This window comes from Callionymus lyra, chromosome 7 (genome assembly GCF_982586985.1).
Source record: "Callionymus lyra chromosome 7, fCalLyr1.hap1.1, whole genome shotgun sequence".
Taxonomy (NCBI): Eukaryota; Metazoa; Chordata; class Actinopteri; order Syngnathiformes; family Callionymidae; genus Callionymus; species Callionymus lyra.
In genome coordinates this window covers 20,007,831-20,028,907 of record NC_141824.1, presented here as the reverse complement: position 1 = coordinate 20,028,907, position 21,077 = coordinate 20,007,831, and the positions used below count along the sequence as shown (strand labels likewise).

Here is a 21,077-nt window from a genome sequence, read left to right as displayed (position 1 = left end):
ACTTTAACTCATTGTGAGATGATCAAATAAGGTCAAAGTCATGTGGTTTGAGGTCAGTTTCAATTTCAACTGCAGACTCACAAGGCTGTGAAAAGATAATATTGTTGTAAGAAAACCACAAAACAAGAGTTTATCTCGTTAAAAAAGGTTGGCCCGCATCTCCGGGGACGGAGCAAAGTGGGGCGTTTATTTTCATCCCCGGTGTCATGTGACCATCAGTCTGAGTGAAGTCTGGCAGCTCATCACCATCATCATTCCAACCTTTTCATTTGTCTAAGTGGACGAGCTGCTGACTGTTACGGGACGATACCCCTGAGGGTGGGGGTGGGGTTTTGGGGGGGGGGGGGGGGTTAACATCGACCCGCCGTTAAACACGAACCGCTAACCCGCTGCTAACCTCGTCTCAGAGCACTTGTTAGTTCTGAGGAGCGACGTCCAGGTGAAGATGTCGGTCCTTTCTTGGATTTTTACAAGGAAATATCCTTCATAATTAAACAATTTCAATATTTTGACAACATTTAACTCTTGACTAAAGTAAAACCTTTTAAACTCAAGTTTAAATGTCGGTATATTTATTGCAAATTTAAGACATTTCTGTGGTAATATTTAAAGGTGTTGCAGTATATGAGGTCTTCCAATTTCATATAATATGAGGAGAAGTGTGGTGTGTGTACAGTTTAGTAGTTCAGTTATAAACTGTACATACAGCAAGTCAAATCAATCTTTTTTATTCTCAGAGCCCAAAACTGTGTTGTTTTACGTAATAATTCCTCTTGACCACTAAAATATTTGTGACTCTTAACATTGTTTAATTGGTTCAAAGTTCAATCTGCCAATCAAATATGTATTAACAAAGGTTTACAATGTATTTTATGTTTATTCTATTACAAAATATGATCTTGTTTTTTATTACATTAGTAAATTTTGTAGAACCATTAAGTTCAGTGCACTGAGAGTTTGCTAGTTTAACCAAAACATCTCGATCAATCGGAGTATTCTTGAGATTCTAAGCAAGTGTATCTGTTTTATATATATATATATTTTAAATGTTATATGTCTGAGTTTCGTGAGAGTGAAATATATATAGTTTAACTCGATTTTAATATTAAATGCATGATTATTTAATTTAAATACATATGTTATTTTAAACTGCAAAGCAATGTCGACTATTATTTTATTTAAACATATTAAACACAAAAGAAGACTTAACGTTGTATAGTTTTTACATTTGATCCTCAAACATCCAAACTCTTGTTTTTTACTTTCTGCTTCTTAAATTTAAACTCAGAGATAAATTAATCCTACAAATGAAATTTCACATTTAGCGTTAATACTATAGTAAAACATATTTTTTATTTATATAATCCACGTTTTAAAAACTTAATTCTGAAAATGACCCTGACTGCTTGTTTTGTTGAAATATTTCACTCATTTGTTCATTTTAAACTTGTTATTGTTAACGAATCGTTGTTCATCAAACGACATTTAAGGTCTCGGACCATGAGTCTGGTTCGGGTGGTCTCTCTGATGATGGGGGGTGCATGTGGCCGCTGATGGTGATGGCTGCGTGATGACAGCATGTAAACAAAAACCAAAACAACAAATATGGTGATCACCATGGTGACGGATCCATATTCCATCTGAATACATGGAGAAAAAAAATGATTCTTTTTGGGGGGGTGGGGGGGAACATCATAACACATTTCGTGGCATCTTCCAAACCCACCCCCCAACCCATCCTCCTCCTCCTCCTCACCCACCCCACCACCACGTCTCTGCCCCACCCCCCCAACCCTCTTTCTCCGGCCCTGTTAATTCGCTTGTTTATCCGCTTGTGTAATTGTACACAAAAAAAGCGACGATGGCGGCTGATGTGAGATTATCACAAGGTCATCCAGCTGCTCGGGCCTGATCCTCCTCTCGCTTGTTTACATCCTCACGGTGTCTCCAGCATGGCCGCCGGAACCACACCAGCTTTTTCTTTTTTATTTATTGTGAACCTGTCGCTCCCCATCTTTTTTCTCTCTTTACTAAGATCATGTGCGTAAAAAATATCTGCGGATGAACCGGCCGTAAAAAAAAATCTTACCTCCTGTGTTTGTGCGCTTGGTGCTGCTGGCCTCCGTCGGGGTCTCCAGGGGTCTTTTACGCGAGTCCGGAGGGTCGGACTCCATGTGCGGCTGCTGCGTGTGATGGTGAGGGTTTGAGAAGATCCCGTTTTGCTGTACAGCTCCGCCGGCCATCATTTTCGAGCTTGGATTCTGGTCTTTTTTTTGCGCGTAAATCCCCCCCTTTTAAGCGTAATCTTTCTTTTTTTTACGCAGCGTTACGTGTGTCGAGTATTTGCGCGTGGAGTCGCTAAAGTGCGCCTGTTTTTTTTTCGAAGTCGAAGATGCTGCGCAAGAGAAAGATATGTCGGACTAGGATATGTGTGTCATCGCGCTGTCAAGATCGCAGGATGGTGGCGCTCCTCCGCAGCAACGACACAGGAGGGAACAACAAAAAAAAGCGAAAAGAGAAAACGTCGATATAAAACGATACAAAAAAAAAAATGAAGGGGAAAAAAATCCAAGAATGTTGATATTCGTGAGGGTTTTTTTTTTTGTATCCGGAACACGGAGCAGGCGGAGGAAGAGTGGCTTCTGGTGCTGGTTCTCCGGCTGAAGATGCTGCAGTCCTGCGATCAGAGCATCTCTTCTCTGTGACTGGCTGCTGCAGGAGCGCAGGGGAGCGGCTGACGTCACGGCGCGCGGAGATGCCTTCAGAGGAGCTCGGATTTTTTTGGTTTTGTTTCACGACCACAAAACTCAAGCGCCTCTTTGTTGACAAAAGAAAAGCCTTCCACATAATGAATTGTACGTCAAAATCTTCATCACAATATCAAAATGGATGGTGAAAAAAAATCCAAGTTACCGGGAAATCGATCACGATTTTGATTCTATTCAAGAGACAATTTTCCATAAAGGCAAAATTAGGATAGCAACGAAATTAGTAGTCGTAATATTTCAATTTGCAGATACACAAAAATCAACACCTAAAGTTATTAAACACAAATAATACGTTTTAGAAAAACGATTACAATAAACTTATAAAGATACACACTTTCTCTCACAACCACACGTGTGACCCTGGTCTGAGAAAAACGCTTTACAAATAACTTACTTTTCTTTACATACCTACAACATTCACATCTTGTGAAAAGTTACCACCACATTTACATAAGACATACCAATAAAATAGATTGTTACGCAATATAAACACCCACATGTAACAATTATGCCCCAAACACAAGAACGATTTATATATATATATAGTATATCTACTCTCACGCTAATGGCAAATCTACCCATAAATTAATACACACCAAAACACATACATACAAAGATAAAACAAATGACACACAAACGCATTAATCAATGCACTTAGCTTTACAAAAAAAAAACGTAAACATAAAGTTAAATACAGTGAAACACCAACATGTTCTTTTATAAAAGAATCCACACAGAAAATCAGATATTCTCTGCAACACAAATCACACACACACCATCTCCAATTAATAATATATCTTATGGTTTTAATTCTTATTGAAAAACATCAAAATATCAACCAAAACCGATTAGTTATGGTTTTGAATAACAAACATTTGTAAGAGAGTATCGTGACCTCAATCTTCCAAATGACCGACGGTTCGTGAACACATCGCGGGAGAGAAAGGGGTGAACGAGGGAGAGAGAAAGCGGCGTGTGATTGGTGGAGCTGCAGAAGGAAAACAACGCACTTGGTTTTGTCTGAGAGGAGACACAACACCGAGGCTCGCGACACACACGTCCACGCACTGACCAACACCAAAATGGGAAAAAATATAAATATATATATATTTTGTTGTGAGAGTCACAAAATTCTGCCGCAGGAGAGACACCATGACTCTCAGCTAAGAGCAGAGGCCTCGTGCCTCTCGTGCCTCTGTTGCACTCTGACGTCACAACTAGTTTTGGACAGACAGTTTTCAAAAGACACACACGACTCACCTGTGAGTTCTGACATCCCTGCAGCCATCATGGATCTTGAGAGGGTTCCTCGGTGGCTGTGAGTTGTCTGACAGAGCTGGACCTTCCTCTCTCCCGCTCCCTCGCTTACACACAAACACACACACACACACACACACACAGGCCTGAAGAATCTCACACACACTCCTAAAACACACACAAACACCTTCACACTCCTGTCTGAAACCAGAGTCGACGTAGCTTCCTATGTTTACACACAATGTTGGCTACACACATTTCACAAATTCTGGAAACACACACCATATCAGATACTACACTCTCTTAAACACACAAACTAAAACATATACACACATGTGCATTAACACACACCAAGTTAACTCACCCATCATTGAAGACCAACACCAGAACAATCACAATGTGGGACATACAAACACACCATGATCCATATCCTCAAAAACTACAGACAGCAACGTAGACAATGACACACAAACAACACAACACTGCAGACTTTTATTCACGCAGTTACACACAAATACAAATTTATAAATACACATATACTCCTCTACGACATTGCCTACACACTCACTTGCAAAATACACAAATACAAACATGAATAAAATATGTATACACACCATTCACTCACACATTATTACATACCCCATCATTTTTTAAATATACACACTTAATGTGTTGGTCTACATTAAAAAAAAGAAACACACTCACACTACCATAAAAAAAAACGCACACAGACAACAAAAGAAACATCAACATAGATCCTCATTGGCAAACACACCAAAAAACACAAATATGTTAAACACCAACAGGATAAAAATCCATACAAAAAAAAATAAACAATCGAACAGTGTATATAATAAAAAACACATACACACACTAACAACAAAAATGGTCACGCAGACCAGACCATTCACACACTTATAGAAACAAAAATAAACACCATTTTATTTATTTCCCCTTGTTTTGTGAGTATATTTCTACAATACAACGGAGGTACAGTTGCCTTCATGTAGCCACACACGCACACACGCTATTTCACATCAGCATGAGAACTTCTGGCTGGTCTGGAGAGGACGTGGCTCTTCAGGATCTCAGTTCTGTTCACACACGTTCTTCCCTTGGACCGGTCCAGTCCTAGGGTCCCGCAGAAGCAGATGGAAAATGCGCAGTAGCCGACACGCAGTAAAGCGCACATTGCAGCATTCTTGCGTTTTATTAGGCAGTCGCTGCAGATGTCGAAGAGACTCTTTGTGGGGCTCAGCGCTGCACCGCCCTGGACGGTGACCCCCAAACTGCTTCCACACATGCTGCAAAGAGAGAACTTTCCCCTCGTTATGACGTCTGTGCAACAGCACACACACGTTCCATTTCTCCATCAGCGAGCAGGTAGAATCCAGATGTGACCGCGTGACGTCATTGTTTAATATGAGATGAGAAAGTACAACATATTTAGTTCTGACATCTGCTGTGGTTCGACACACACACCTGTTCTCCCTGCAGGCTGGGTTTACCATCGGTTGACCACAGCGCTCCGACTGCAGCTAAATAGATTTGAGAAGGTTTCTGCAGCTGGATTTAAAACAGATGTTGGTACTCTGCTGCCATCTGCTGGACGCGCTTATACTGCTTTACTCCCAGTGGATGACTGTCCCTGCATCATCTATGAAGTGTGGAAATATGTTTTACCCGTTCTCGACTGGTCTATGGTCAGACATTTTTGGGGGACATAATTTTTAGTACGTTTTTTAGATTTTTGGGTAGTTTTTGGTACCTTCCTATTTTTGTACTAAAATAACTTGTGATGACACATCAACTTAAAACTAGTTGAATGACTCGTATACCGTGACTTGAGGGGTTTTGTGTGATTTTTATTTTCACTTTAAAAAGTTATTGGGGATGGTGTGAACATGCTACATTATGTTATTTACAAAGCCGTCATAACACATATCATATTTCATTATCCACAATCTGATTCATTACCTCATCGGTGTCAATCCTTCATTCAGTCAATGGAAGTCTGGAAAAAGAAAATTCGTCCAACTGCTGCAGACCAAAACGTTTGCTACGTTTAGCGAGTGCTCATGGGAAATGTAGTCTCCCGTCGGGCTAAACACTACCACTTTAATCCACCGGCGTCGCTCAAATAAAAATCTTATAAATCTGCTTTAAATTTAAATTTTTGAAAATGTTAAGTGTAGATGTGTCCTGGGAATGAATGTACTGTGTGCCTGTGTGACATTTATATTTCCAAAGAGGAACTCGTATCCAGAAAATGAATGAATGTTAAAGGGCAACTAATGTCATAACCCGACTCGCTCAAATGTTTCAAATGTTACAGTATTTTTCTCTAAGATGCAGTAAGTCTCTCATCATGACCATGTTTTGAAGTTGTTACTTTATAAAGTTCTCCCCCCTCTGAAATCTCAGCGAACGAGAGGTTACGAGAGCGAAGTCCATTATGACGTAATAATGGCTTCACTCCTCCAGCCAGCCCTAGTCACACCCGCTTTGTTTATACAACGAGGTCCTTGGAAGTGGAGATTTATAAAATTGATGACACAGGGTGTAAAACTTGATACTTGATTGAAGTTTTGAGTAGGCGGGGCTTAAATACAGTTTCTAATGTAAATATTTAAATGAAAAGAGAGGTTTGTACAAACAGACACATCGAAGATGAAGACGATCACCACTGAACGCCGGTCACTACATGAAAATCAACATATATTTCTGCCTTTAACTCTAAAAAGGTACGGGTTATTCTGCAAATAATCTCAACCCTTAATCGACAAGAGGGTGAGTAGAAAATGAGTTTGAATTTTGGGTGAACTATCGCTTTAAGGAAAAATTTAAAGATGTTGTAATGATAAATATTGACCAGTAGGTGGCGCCATGATAAAGACGACGCTTCTACACCATGAACTAGTGATCTTTATGCGAGTGATACAGTTCATCTTTGTAGTACCAAACTCTTTGTAGTCATCAAAACTGATAAATCCAGTGTTTGAAAGATAACTAGTGTGACAGTGTGACTGTTAAGGGATGAACTTATCTTGCTCTAGTTCAATATATTTTTGTTTCCATGTTTTTAAATAACAATGATATTGATGTAAAGTCATTTTACTGAGTCACAATTAGTGTTGATTCAGCTTTTTTTCTCCCCTTTTTTTTCCCGTGACATTATTGTTCAGAATCTTTGAAGTGGAAGACATGATACGACGGTGATGGATGTGTGTAACTCAGAGATAAACGTTCATTCATTCATCTGTGGCAGAACAAAAACAATCAACACACATGACAAAGAACTTCCTGTCTAGACAGGAAACAGAAACGAGGAGTGAAGAGGAAGGGAGTCCTCTGATAATGAAAACTCTGCGAGTCCCACTGTCATCACAAGTCGACACTTCAGGTGTTTGGAACTCACGAAAATGAGTCACGAAGTCAGACACACACTGAACAAAACTACAATTAATTTAAACATGTTTTGAAGTTTTATTAATTGTATGAGCACTGATTCCACCTTATAAGATACGAGAGACGATGCGTTTCTCTTTAAAGTACATGTCAAATTGTATTTAATGGTCTTTTATCGGCATCAAATTTTCAATTGCGGACATTGCAACGTATGAAAAGCATTCAGTATGGATCTACATTTTATTTCTGAAATTTCTTTAAATTAAAAAAATAAAAGCAGAATTTGGTGATTAAATAAAATCAGAAACTTCAGGGTGAGGCACGGTAGAGCTGTGCCTCACCTGTGACTGATCGATCCAATACAAACTGGCTCATGTGTCCGTCACTGTTTCTCAGAATATCACTATTACATATTGTTGTTAACTAAACTTTTTTTTCTAATAATTGAGACAAAAAAACATATATATATTATATATGTTATATAAAAAGAAACAAAACAAATATACAAATATGTTCTTGTGTGTATGTCTTTGTGTTGGTGTTAGTGTCATGCTTGATTATGTTTGTATCTTTTGGGTGAATATTGAAATAACATGCCCTTTTACTTATTGAAATTGCACATCTGACTCCAGCCATGAACCTCATCGCTCCGCCATGGTATTACTGTAGAAACACACCAAAATTTAAGTAGCGATTGTTTTGAACAGTTTTTTCTACAGATCTCACCGGTCAAATAAAATAAGTTGCCGTCGGATCGATGTCGTGACAAAAGTCAAACCTGTTGACGAGTGAAATTGTTTTTAAGTCGAACAGAAAAACATTGTGTTTGTGTCGCTTTACCTGCTGATGCATAATGATCAGGTGAGCTCCCTGGTAATGACCATGTGGCCTCGACTGCCAAATATAGAGCTTATCATCAGTGACGTGTGGAGGACGTGAGCTCTTGTGAACGAGTGGAGGATATATTTTCTCATTCCTTTCGGTTAAAACCCCCAAGTGATGAATATTAGATTTCTCCTCCAGTGATGGCGAGGACACATAAATGAGCTCGGACAACACTCTCTCTCTCTCACACACACACACACACACACACACACCCCCCCCCCCACACACACACACACACTGATATTAAAGTGTGTCCCACTCGTCCTTCCACAGCTGCTGCGCCTCCAGCAGTGAAGAAGGTGACGAGTGAAGAAGGTGACTTTGTGCTGCCAACACTGCAGGCTGGACCAGCGCAGGAGAAGGTGCATTTGAAACTTGCTGAGCGGACACTTTTTATTGTGACCAGGACCACCCCATATTAGACAAGACATCAATTCACTCCATTTAAGACGTAATGTATGCACTTATACTATATATACGTATATATATTTATACAGAAGGAAAGGCTCTGAATATTTGAGGACCTCTGAGGACATGTAGTGTCCAAATGTTTGAATCTCCAAAGTTCTGGTGACAGGACAGTGGGGGGTACGAGATGAATAATTACGCACATTGACATCTAACCCATAGAATCCCCACGACAGGAAACGAGAGGCTGATTTTCTTCCATCCGTCCGCCGGAACAACACAACCGTGTTCCACAGCCGCCGCACAATCTCTCCAGGCAAAACAATGTGATGCTGAAAACCCCTAAAAAAAGACGGTGAGGTGCTTCGTTTTCTCTTGTGGCGAGTGACGACACCAAGGTGGATGAGAGACGACCGTGACATCATCTACCGCAGCAGTGTGAGTCTGTCATTGTGTTGTCATTGTGATCACAACTTTCACATGCTGATTCACTGAAGTGAACACAAAAGACACAAAAGGTCTCTATTCAGAGTCAAAGACGCCTTAAGTCATGTAAGATTCACGTTTTTTTTTATCTGATTCACAAATTGGACGTTTTTATTCACAAACTTCATGCAACAAACTACAAAATCTCGTGCTGCACATTATTTTGAACTGTCGACAATAATTTAATGAAATATATCCTGATTTAGTTTAATTCTTCATTGAGAAATAATATATGTTGTGGTGTTAGCATGATAACAGTTAGCAGCAAACCTGTTCCATCCATTTTTACAGCATAGCACAAGCTAAAACTGTGCGTTATCATGGATTAGCATGTAGCAGCAACTGATTCTGACTCTTAGTTTGCATAAAATATATATTTTTTTAACACATTTGAAATTTAAATTGATTGTGTTTTAGATCTTGTTCCTTGAAATATTCCCAAGAGACTCCGCAATGACAGTAATATATCATAAGGATGATGCTAAGAAAAGTATCTTCTGTTAGCACAAAAACTGTCACCGTGACTTTGTTTGTAAATTGTAATATCATGAAATTGCCATCATTTAAAAAAAAATGATGGCGTTCCTGTTTAAAAAACAATTCTGTGTATTACAACTTATGAAAGCAACCAAGCTAATGATGCTACGAGCTAAGTAAGCTAACCAGCCTTATATACCAGCAAAGAGAAAAGGCTTTTGAATTTAAATTTTAATATAACCATGAAAAATAGAAACAAACATTTGTGACATCCTCAAGATTTATTTTTAGACGAGAAGAAAACACCAAACATTACAAAGGACATCATTAACCCTCAATAGACTCCATGTTTGTTATTTCGCAGAAGCCATTATCCAGCCATTAATGTCGACACCTTTACCCGACATTGTTGTTATTTGAAAAAAACCTAAATAATTTTTTGGGGGAAATTTCGACCCACACATGCATCTATAGTTAGAAACTAAACATGTCATCTGTTAAAAACTTTTTTTTTTTTTTTATAAATCGTAGATTTAATCAGGTTCTGTTAGCGCTGGACAACATTTTACCATTGGCTCACTTGTTGAGGTGATTGGTTTTCAATCTCGTGGTTTGGTTTCTTCGACAAGCGAGTGTTTCACGAGAGGTTGTGACGGTCGCATGATTTCTGTCGCTAGATTTGAACAATTGCCGCCTCCTGGCAGCTTCTCAGCGCTGAGCTTCAAAGACGTTAGCGGGTCGCGAGACCCGTTGCGTTTGTTTGTCGGTCACGACCTCCCGCTGAGGATGCTCATCTGGAGACACTCTTCCTTCAAAGCTTCCAGCTCACTTTTGTAGATATTCGTTTTGCCTTGGTCGGCATAAACGCACGGCTGCTTCTTTGCAGATAAGGGCGTCTCCACGGTGACCGACCCGGCGTGTAGCATGTCCGCGTGGCACGGGGACGAGGAAGGACCGCGATGGCACGCTAACGTTAGCAACGTGGACAGCGCTCGGCTCACGTCGTGCCGCGCCCCCTCGTTGACGAAACAGTACAAGATGGGGTCGGCGACACAGTTGAGGCTGGTCAGTGCTATTGAAATGTGGTACGCCGTGAAAAGACTCTCTTCGGCGCCACAGTCACAGGGCTTGTGTAGGAACATCACGCTCCTCACCAGCAGCAGGATATGGTACGGCCCGAAGCAGAACAGGACTATCAGGATCAAACTCAGGGCCAGTCTTTGTATCTTGGCTTTCTCCTGCCGTTCCGTGGAGACGTTGCATCGCACCGCCGCCAGGATGCCCCGGTACGCCACCAGCATGGCCGTCCACGGAGCCAGGAACCCTAGAAACGTCCTGTAGAGGTTCATCCCTGCCACCCAGTCCTGCATGGGGTACTTCTCGAAGCAGAAGGTGTGGTTGAACCGGTCCTGGAAGAGCTCGTCGTGGAACAGCGGCGCAGAGTTGGCGATGATCTCGATGATCCACACGACCATGCTGACAAAGATGGCTTCAGGGGGGCGAAATGAGAATATCTTTTCAGTATAGTACGAAAAACTATAAAGTGATAGTTCTAACTTCAAAATTCAAACTTTACTCATTTTCTTCTCACACTGTCGACCAAGGGTTGGGATTATTTTCAGAGTAATCTGTTCCTTTTTAGAGTTATAGACAAAAATGTTTGTTCATTTTAATGTAGTGATTGGAGCTCAGTTGTCTTTGTCTTCATTTTCATCCAAAAAGACACTTAAAAGCATCAAAATACTGCTAGTTTATAACGTCCATCTTGTATTGAAGCCTGGATATGAGTAATTTTCTTTAACAAACCTAAACAAGTCTATATTTTAAGGTTGTTTTCAGCGGATTTTGCTAGGCTAGCTCCAAGGCCAACATCCTACACAGACAGGAAGTATTCTGGGTAAATATCACTCATTGTAGACCGTAGACTGAAAACGCTGGCAATATTTACCTGAGTACTTCTTATCTTTGTAAGATTATTGCCTAGCAGCGTATGCGAAAAACGAACTTAAAATATAGACTAGTTGAGGTTTTTCAAAAACAATTCCTCTTGTCGCCGCTTCAATAAAAGACAGACGTTACAGACGAGCAGTATGGAGGTATTTAGATGTTTTTAAGTGTCTTTTTGGACGGAGATGAAGACATTGAGCTCCATTCGCTACATTAAAATGAACAAACGTTTTTGCCTATAACTCTGAAAAGGAACAGATTAAAAGAATCCCAACCCTTAGTCAAAATGAGGGTGAGTAGAAAATGAATGAATTTTGGATGAACTAACCCAGTCATGCTGTGGAAACCACGACATACCTGTTTTAATCCTTCGAACCCTGGCGAACCTCATGGGGTAGGCCACGGCCAGGTATCTGTCCAGCGAGATGCAGCAGAGGAAGGCGATGCTGACGTAGATGTTGGTGTAGAAGATGAAGCCGAAGAGCTTGCAGCTCTCCTGGCCGTGGATCCAGTTGTCTTGGTGCAGGAAGTAGTCGATCCAGAGAGGCAGCGTGGTGATGTAGAGCAGGTCGGCCACGGACAGGTTGATCAGGTAGATGCCCAGCTCGTTTTGCTGCCGGACCTGAAGGGAAGATCATGCTTGAACATGCTTTAAAGTCGACTTTGGGCTTGACATTTGGAGTCGCGCTGACTCGACCGTTTCCCCCGCTTTCGATATTCAATTTAGAAGCTCAATATGTTTCAGTGACCTTTGCATTGAGAATTTTATTAAAACCCACTGACTCGGGGAAAGATTTAATTTTCTAAAGTGAAAAGCTAATCACGGAGCTTCCACTGGCGCCAAACTAAACTGACCCCTGTGGGAAACTTTTGATGTTTCCTGGGAAATAAATCTTCAGAGATGGTGTTTTTACAATAATAATAATAATAATAATAATCTCTATTTATATAGCGCCTTTCTAGACCAAGGTCACAATGATATCATTACACATGTAATAAGTATATAGTAAGTAAGTAATATTTATTTATATAGCTCTTTTCCTGACCAGGGTCACAAAGCGCTTTAACAATCAAAACAATACTCAAAAAAGTACATACTTTAAAGATCAAGATAATACTGAGAACAACACAGGAGTTCCAGAAAATCAAGGAAAAGCCTGAACAAATAGAAACGTCTTAAGATGTTTCTTAAAGGAGTCCGTAGACTCCATCAAGCACAAAGAGAGTGGAAGATTGTTCCAAAGCTTAGGAGCAACAGCCTGAAAAGATTTCTCTCCTCTGGTCCTGAGCCGTGTGCGAGGAACCATCAGTAGATTCTGATCCACAGACCTCAGAGCCCGAGCTGGGGTGTAAGGCTGGATCAGAGCATAATATCCGGACAAGTAGTCGTTAAAACGACTGTTTATAATGTTTATGTCTCCACTACCGTACTTTTCACGCTCAAATATCTTCTTCATCATCTTGTCTAAGTAACAATCTTTTGGACAAAACTGTCCCTCATTTTGTGTTATTGTTGAGATAATCTTTGTTTTTAATGGTAAATAAAATACCAGTTAAGTCGTTAGTCAGACATCCAGGCATCAGGACGACTCCTTCTTTACTCACATCCTGGGAGGATTAAACAACTTTTACCACTAACTAGAATGGCGTCACCATAAGATCCTGCTCAGCTGTTCTTCAGGTCAGCTCAACTCGACAGTACATTGAGAAACAAAACAATCTTCAGATGGAGCCGGCAAGTCTCAGCTCATGTACAAGATCGGAAGAAGTCATGAGATAAGCTGAGGAGCACAGATGTCTCCTGGGTGAGAGGATGCATTCTTTCTTTACTTCCAAATAACTAACTTATGACCAACGATGGGCATGTAACGGCTTCTTTCGTCCTGAGTGCGAGCATTTTGAAATGAATCTTGAGTTCTACTGCGAACTGACATTTGCTATTCGGCATTTTTCAACATAATCAAATCAGATACTTTTGTGGACATTGTCAGTTATTACGAAAAATCAACAGTTATTGACAAAAATGTGATGCCAGCATTGAGAGTTAAACCGTCTTCAACTTAACAAGTTACTTAACCCTTTTGTTGTCTCACGGTCAAGGTGACCCGGAGGCCCGAAAAACAAATGTGTTTTTGGTACCCCTTGTGTTGTCTCTGGGTCAAGGTGAATGACCTCCCTGGCTTCCATAAATACACCTGCAGTGGTGGAGGTTGTTTACCTTGACCCCGAGACAACATAAGTCCATAATAATTCCGCCGCAAATTAACTTCTGTAATTCACCAAAAAAAGACGTCGGTGATAATACTAATCCCGCGTGAATCTGAATGTCTGTGTTTGTAATTCTGAATGACACATATATGCCACTGTAACAGACTTTTAGGCACTCGCCATTGTGTTAATGTTTACTTCCGCTGTTTTATTTTGAAGGGGTTGAAAAGGAAGTAGATCAGGTTCATTGTTGTTGGTGGTGTGTTCCACATGACAAAAGTAAAGAAGACATGCGCGCTGCACAGCTACAAACTAAGTTCCAGCCTCGTTGTTTCCCACACGAATACACTCGGTTACACTACTGTAACAGACTGTATCTCTTCTGTAAGAATAATGTTGGGGCTAATTTATTTGCAGCGTCTGCACAAGTTGGGGAGAGAAACGAAAGAAAATAAACAGTTGTCCACTTTATCTTCTCTAAACGAAGAACACTTGACACTAACGTTCTCTTTCAGTAATTGCTCTCCTTTTTAAATCTGTATCTCTAGGTAATGCCGGTTAAAAATAATATTTTACAGACACTTATCCCGTGTGAATGCACTTAAAATAACGCAGAGGAGGGGGGGGGGTCATTTACGAAACACTGAGGTCCCCAGGTAAGGTTTAGTAGATCAGACTATAAGCAAAGATCATAAATAGTGTCCAGGAAGTGTTCATTGGTTAGAGTTGAGTTGGCTTGGATGCCAACCAAGGTTTAAACCTACTATGGGCTATTTGTTTGTGTTTTATTTCTGTGTATTTGTTTTAAGACAAAGATAATCAAACGTTTTGAAAGAATCCCGGACAGTACCTTAAGGAAGGATGGAACAGAAATTTGAGTGGTGTTATGGATGGAACTTGTTTCAGTGACCATCACTAGGACAGACGTTGGCAGCGTTTGATTCCATCAGTCAACAGCGTGTGTGTGAGTGTGTGTCACCTCCTCACCTGCATGTAAGCCGCCCACAGAGCCATACAGTTAGTGGGCAGCCCGAGGACGATGACGATGATGTAGAGCGTGGGCTGGAAGAACAGGTCCACTTTACTGTCCACCGCACAGAACGAGATGTTGCACATTTCTTCTTCGTCTCAGCTCCGGGCGCCCGTCTCTAGCTGCTCCAAGTCGCCGCAGTTTGACCTACGCATGGCCGCTCGGGCCGCCAGCTGGACCACCTCGCAGCCGACCCACGCGGAGCCGCAAACCAGGCTGCAGACGCATCTCATGGTTCCGGCTCAGGACGCGTTACCCTCCTTCGCAGAAGAGACGCCGGGACATGGTTCCTGTCTCACGCCCTCCCGATGTCCAGGCCGGTGAAATGTGGTTATTTCAAAGCTTCTGCTGCCCTCGCTGCGTCTCCTGGGTCTGGACAGGGCCTCATAAATCTTTACCAGATCAGGGTTCCAGCTGAGGCTAGAATGAAGACGAGGCCGACACTCTGGTACCAGTCGGTCAGGAAGTCACGGATGCTGCAGGACATGAGGCAAACAAAGAGAATATGTTACCAAAAATATCCAGTTTTAAAATAGAAAACAGACAAATATCTTTAAAAATGTACTGGGAAGGAAATCCGAGAACTCGGTTTGTTTTCTTGTTCTGAAGTTGATATTAGTCGACTAATGAATAGAAGGAGCCGGTTGTTTGGTTGTATTGGGTTTCATGTTGGAGGGAAAACTTAATTTTTTTTTTTTTTTTTCGAACGTCCCAAAATAGCTTTAAAAAATTTTTTCCTGTGACACCGGAACATGTTTTTGTCTACGCTTATGTCTGTGAGGGAAACCCAACAGTAAACACACAATCCTGCACACGGACACACAAACACAAGTATTCAAAACAAATTGGCAAGGATGTGTCTGTGAGTGTGTTTGTGTGTGTGTAGGTGTGTGTGTGCGCCTGTGTGTGACTGTTTTCCAAGCCATCTTGTTGACAGTTGAAGACTACAATCAGGAGAACACAATGCCACTTCACCAAAAATTGTCAACAACTCTTCTACGCTCCAGAAACACTGGGTCACTTCAGGAGTCTCACACACACACACACACACACACACACACCCCCACACACACACACACACACACACACACACACACACACACACAATGACAAACGCACACTTGCTTGAAAATAATTAAACAGACTCCTATTTCAAATATACACAACGACACACACAGAGTTGTTTTAGACACAAAAATCCAACAAAGACGTTGATACTAACACTTCTTAAAAACACTAAAATGACACGCATATAAATAAAACACAGACTCACACAGAAAAACACGCACACTATGTGTACATAGACATAATTATGATAACACAAATATGAACAGAATATATTTACATACTTAAAAAAGACACACTAACAACAAATACACAAAAATACTCCAAGAAACAAATGCACACATATTAACACACACAAATGTCCAAATAAACACACACTCGGGCACACACACATTCCGGTAAACACGCAAATAAATACAAAACTAATATTTTTTATCATTTTACTTTAGAGACACAAACATTAGCAAACACACACAATTATTGATATGTGTGTGTTGTTTGTTTGGACATTTAGAGGACACTTGTTTTGTTGGTCTCTTCAACAAACCTGCGACCGGTCTGCGCTGGTTCTGGTCTCAGATGTGAGCAGCTGTCACGACAAACCTCCTGCGGTCCACTCCTGTTTTCATTTCCCTCACAACACAACCGCAAACCCCTTCAGCTGCGTAAGCAAATGTATTCTCTCCGTTTTGATCCATTTTTTTTTTCCCGAGAAGACCGCCTCAAGAACAAGAACATTACGACCATCATCAGGTCAAAGAAGACGATAAACTGCAGGCAGTCGTGAAAACTGGACTTCATGAGATCTTCTACCAAACAAGGATGAAGATTTTTCCATGTTGGGTTTATTTCTGTGTTATTGTCTTTCTCGGAGTGAAGACCTTCCATTGTATTGTCTTGGGCTTGTCTATATTTTTATCTTGTACCGGCCCTGCACCATCAAGTCACCTGTCAACCTCCAAAAAGGATTCTGGTCTTCAGCTCGCAACCTCTTTGTCTCTGGACAATAATATATAATAATAATAATATAATATACATAACATAGTTTCACATGAACCTGGACAGACTTGTTTAAAAAAAAAGGATGTCACTACTCGTGTTCTCTCCTCTGTGTTGTCGTCATCTTTTGACCACAACAGGATCGATAAAGTTTCACGGCACCTAAAGGGAATATTGATCAACTTCCCTCATCGGCCACGTCACCTTCTCGACTCTAATCTGTCGTTCTTTCTACTTCCTCTTAAGATGACGCGCCACATCCTGTTGTTCTTCACCAGAAATGTGATGAAAGTGTGAGTGCGAGTGGAGACGTGGACACCTGCTGTGAGGTGAGGCAGCCTCCCTCACACGTCGACTTGAGGAGCAGAAAAAAGATCTTGCTGAAGATCCTTGTGGTCGACTTATGCTCGATGCAAGAACTTTCTCACGCGTCCGCATCCTTTTCGGGGAGCTCACGTAAGACGCCGCCGCTCCTCGCTCGACGACACAATGACTCGTCTGTGCAGACGGTTTAATAAACATCTGCCGGCAAGAATGTGAGGAATGTAGAAAAATGTCTCACTTACATAGTTAGAAGATGAGATGTTGAGTTTAGGTGATGACCTGCTCGTTTTTTTAAGTACATACAAGCAGTTTTACACACTTACGACACAGGTGCTCATGTGACTCAGTGATGATGGGGTTAAACCAGGCCAACAATCTGAGCAACTCGAGCCCACTTTATATTGCAATACAATGGAATATCCTCAATGTCCTGAGTCACAGGAATCTCCTCGAGCGTGTAACACAAGTCACACTCACTTCCTGTTACATTTTAAGGAGACCAAAAGTCATCATTTGAATCAGATGGTCCATCTCACGATCTATTGAAGACGCTTTATTAAAATCTTTGAATGGCATATCTCAGTTTACCTGTTAATGTCAATTAAATTGTTTTTTTTTTAACAAAAAGATAGTCAATTTCTAGACACATAGAATTATCTCCTAAACATTATTATTTATTTTAATATTTTTGACTACATTTTGATTTATTACATTAGTAAAATAATTATATTGGTACTAGGTTATGTGTTTTTCAAAATAAAAGTTACATATGACCCTGTAGTACTCACATGTTTTCGGCCATTGCAAAGACACAGTGACACCACTGAGAGCGGATCACTCAAGCCCTGCAGGAGCCAAGGTCCAGAGCAGGAAAGTGCCAACAGAATTTAATTTATCTTTTCAATTTTTTTTTAAACTAAACTTTAGCTCAATAAAATATGAAAGAAACTGTTAAAATTGTTATCTATATTAAAATTTACCACCTATAAAACATTGTATCTTTGTATATCTTCATTGGAATCTGAATTCTCTAAATCTGCAAAGATAAATATATTATTTCTATGATCAAATTGAGACATTTTTACGTAATTAAACTTAAGCCTTGAAATTATTTTTTAAATGTAAAATTAGCGGTAAAGATTAATTGATCTGCCCTATGTCAAACAAATTAAATAGAGACAACAATAATCGATTTATAACTGAGGTGGGAATTTTGGGAATGTTTTACATATATTAGTAACGTAGAAAAAACTCGTAAATATGTAAATCCTTAATGCCAAGTGGGAATTGTTACAAAGAAAGACCCAAATAGCATCAGAGAAAAGACAACTCAGAAGCGTCACAGTAGTCAGAGAGTTGCTCGTGGCAGGTGCCCCCTAGTGGTCGTAAGATTAGGATCATATATAAAGACTTGTAACACAGTTTACATGTCATTAAGCAGACGTTTGTATTTTTTATACAGAGCTACTCACAAATGACCAATATGCAGGACCTTGCCTTCATCACTGGGATTTGAACCCACAACCTCCTATTCCATTGACATTTTTCCTGATGCTTCACTTCAGGATCACCCCGTAACCTTAAGGATGGTTTCAATAAATGTTTTATTCAAAGTTGAATTTAATTAATTTCCTGTGATTAAATGGCCGCCGGCCTGGACACACAAGAGCAGAGTTCACATCTGGACACCAGAGAACCCAACATGGTTCCCACCGAAGAGGACACTGTGTTCCGCCCCACGTCACGACCACATCTGCAGAAACAAACCAGTGTTGACTTTTTTCCTGAAGGACGTCTGACTGTCACCGACTCATGACTCTAGAACCTGACAGACGGAGGTTCTGACGAGGAAGAAACGTGACAGCGGTCGTCTCTCTGGAGGTTCTGTCCGACCCGGTACCACCAGGGGAGGGCGGTCCAGACCCAGCAAGCTCACAGTGATTCTCCGCGACAGGCTCAGAGAGAGAGGAAGACGGAGAGACTGCACTGGGAAACGAGCCGCCTTCCACAACAACAAACACCCAAGTGGATCGTTGACTTGTCGTGTCAGAGTGCAGACGCTGAGTCGGGTCGGACCAAACTTTCGAGATACCAAAATACACCAGTTTCCTCTGGAGGACCTCAGGCCATGTGAGGCCTGATCTGGAGAAACATTGCGGATAAAACGACAGTTCTGTACATCATCGACTTCCTCTTTCATCACTTCACTTCCTTCACTCGCTCAAAGCCTCAGTGAAACATTCAGAACCTGCCCTAGAGAAGAAAGAACAGATCATGAGGAGTATGACGAGAAGAAAGAACAGATGATGAGGAGTATGAGGAGAAGAAATAAAAGATCATGAGGAGTATGACAAGAAGAAATAAAAGATCATGAGGAGTATGACGAGAAGAAAGAAAAGATCAGGAGGAGTATGAGGAGAAGAAAGATAGGATCATGAGGAGAATGACGAGAAGAAAGAAAAGATCATGAGGAGTATGATGAGAAGAAAGAAAAGATCAGGAGGAGTATGACGAGAAGAAAGAAAAGATCATGAGGAGTATGACGAGAAGAAAGAAAAGATCAGGAGGAGTATGACGAGAAGAAAGAAAAGATCATGAGGAGTATGACGAGAAGAAAGAAAAGATCATGAGGAGTATGACGATAAAAAAGAAAATATCAGGAGGAGTATGAGGAGAAGAAAGATAGGATCATGAGGAGAATGACGAGAAGAAAGAAAGGATCATGAGGAGTATGAGGAGAAGAAATAAAAGATCATGAGGAGTATGACAAGAAGAAAGAAAAGATCATGAGGAGTATGACGAGAAGAAAGAAAAGATCATGAGGAGTATGACGATAAAAAAGAAAATATCAGGAGGAGTATGAGGAGAAGAAAGATAGGATCATGAGGAGAATGACGAGAAGAAAGAAAAGATCATGAGGAGTATGATGAGAAGAAAGAACAGATGATGAGGAGTATGAGGAGAAGAAATAAAAGATCATGAGGAGTATGACGAGAAGAAAGATAGGATCATGAGGAGTATGACGAGAAGAAAGAAAAGATCATGAGGAGTATGATGAGAAGAAAGAAAAGATCAGGAGGAGTATGACGAGAAGAAAGAAAAGATCAGGAGGAGTATGACGAGACGAAAGAATAGATCAGGAGGAGTATGACGAGAAGAAAGAAAAGATCAGGAGGAGTATGATGAGAAGAAAGAAAAGATCAGGAGGAGTATGAGGAGAAGAAATAAAAGATCAGGAGGTGTATGAGGAGAAGAAAGAAAAGATCTTGAGGAGTATGAGGAGAAGAAAGAGAAGATCAGGAGGAGTATGAGGAGAAGAAATAAAAGATCAGGAGGAGTATGAGGAGAAGAAAGAAAAGATCAGGAGGAGTATGAGGAGAAGAAAGAAAAGATCATGAGGAGTATGACGAGAAGAAAGAAAAGATCATGAGGAGAATAACGAGAAAAAAGAAAAGATCATGAGTATGACGAGAAGAAAGAAAGGATCATGAGGAGAATGACGAGAAAAAAAAAAGATCATGAGGAGAATGACGAGAAGTAATAGAAGATCATGAGGAGAATGACGAGAAAAAAGAAAAGATCATGAGGAGTATGACGAGAAGTAATAGAAGATCATGAGGAGAATGACGAGAAAAAGAAAAGATCATGAGGAGTATGACGAGAAGAAAGAAAGGATCATGAGGAGAATGACGAGAAAAAAAAAGATCATGAGGAGAATGACGAGAAGTAATAGAAGATCATGAGGAGAATGACGAGAAAAAAGAAAAGATCATGAGGAGTATGACGAGAAGTAATAGAAGATCATGAGGAGAATG

At 40.6% G+C, this 21,077-nt stretch overlaps 2 protein-coding genes across 3 annotated transcripts in view; both read right to left on the bottom strand.

Moving 5' to 3' along the window:
* nova2 (NOVA alternative splicing regulator 2) overlaps nt 1–2,662 on the bottom strand; it is a 52,286-nt gene extending 49,624 nt beyond the window's left edge. Inside the window, exon 1 of one of the 2 annotated variants that reach the window (XM_087796242.1) lies at nt 2,090–2,662. In XM_087796242.1, coding sequence (XP_087652368.1) covers nt 2,090–2,246 — 157 coding nt within the window. In that variant the 5' untranslated portion in view covers nt 2,247–2,662. The remainder of the gene's footprint in view (nt 1–2,089) is intronic. The other variant, XM_087796241.1, reaches the window with a different exon arrangement.
* A 7,244-nt stretch (nt 2,663–9,906) lies between these two features.
* Nucleotides 9,907–21,077, bottom strand: part of gpr4 (G protein-coupled receptor 4) — a 21,670-nt gene continuing 10,499 nt past the window's right edge. The window contains exons 2-4 of the mRNA XM_087796375.1: nt 14,832–15,350; nt 11,994–12,258; nt 9,907–11,178 (exon numbers count right to left, since the gene is read on the bottom strand). Of these exons, the coding sequence (XP_087652501.1) occupies nt 10,457–11,178; nt 11,994–12,258; nt 14,832–14,960 (1,116 nt within the window). The 5' untranslated portion in view covers nt 14,961–15,350 and the 3' untranslated portion in view covers nt 9,907–10,456. The remainder of the gene's footprint in view (nt 11,179–11,993; nt 12,259–14,831; nt 15,351–21,077) is intronic.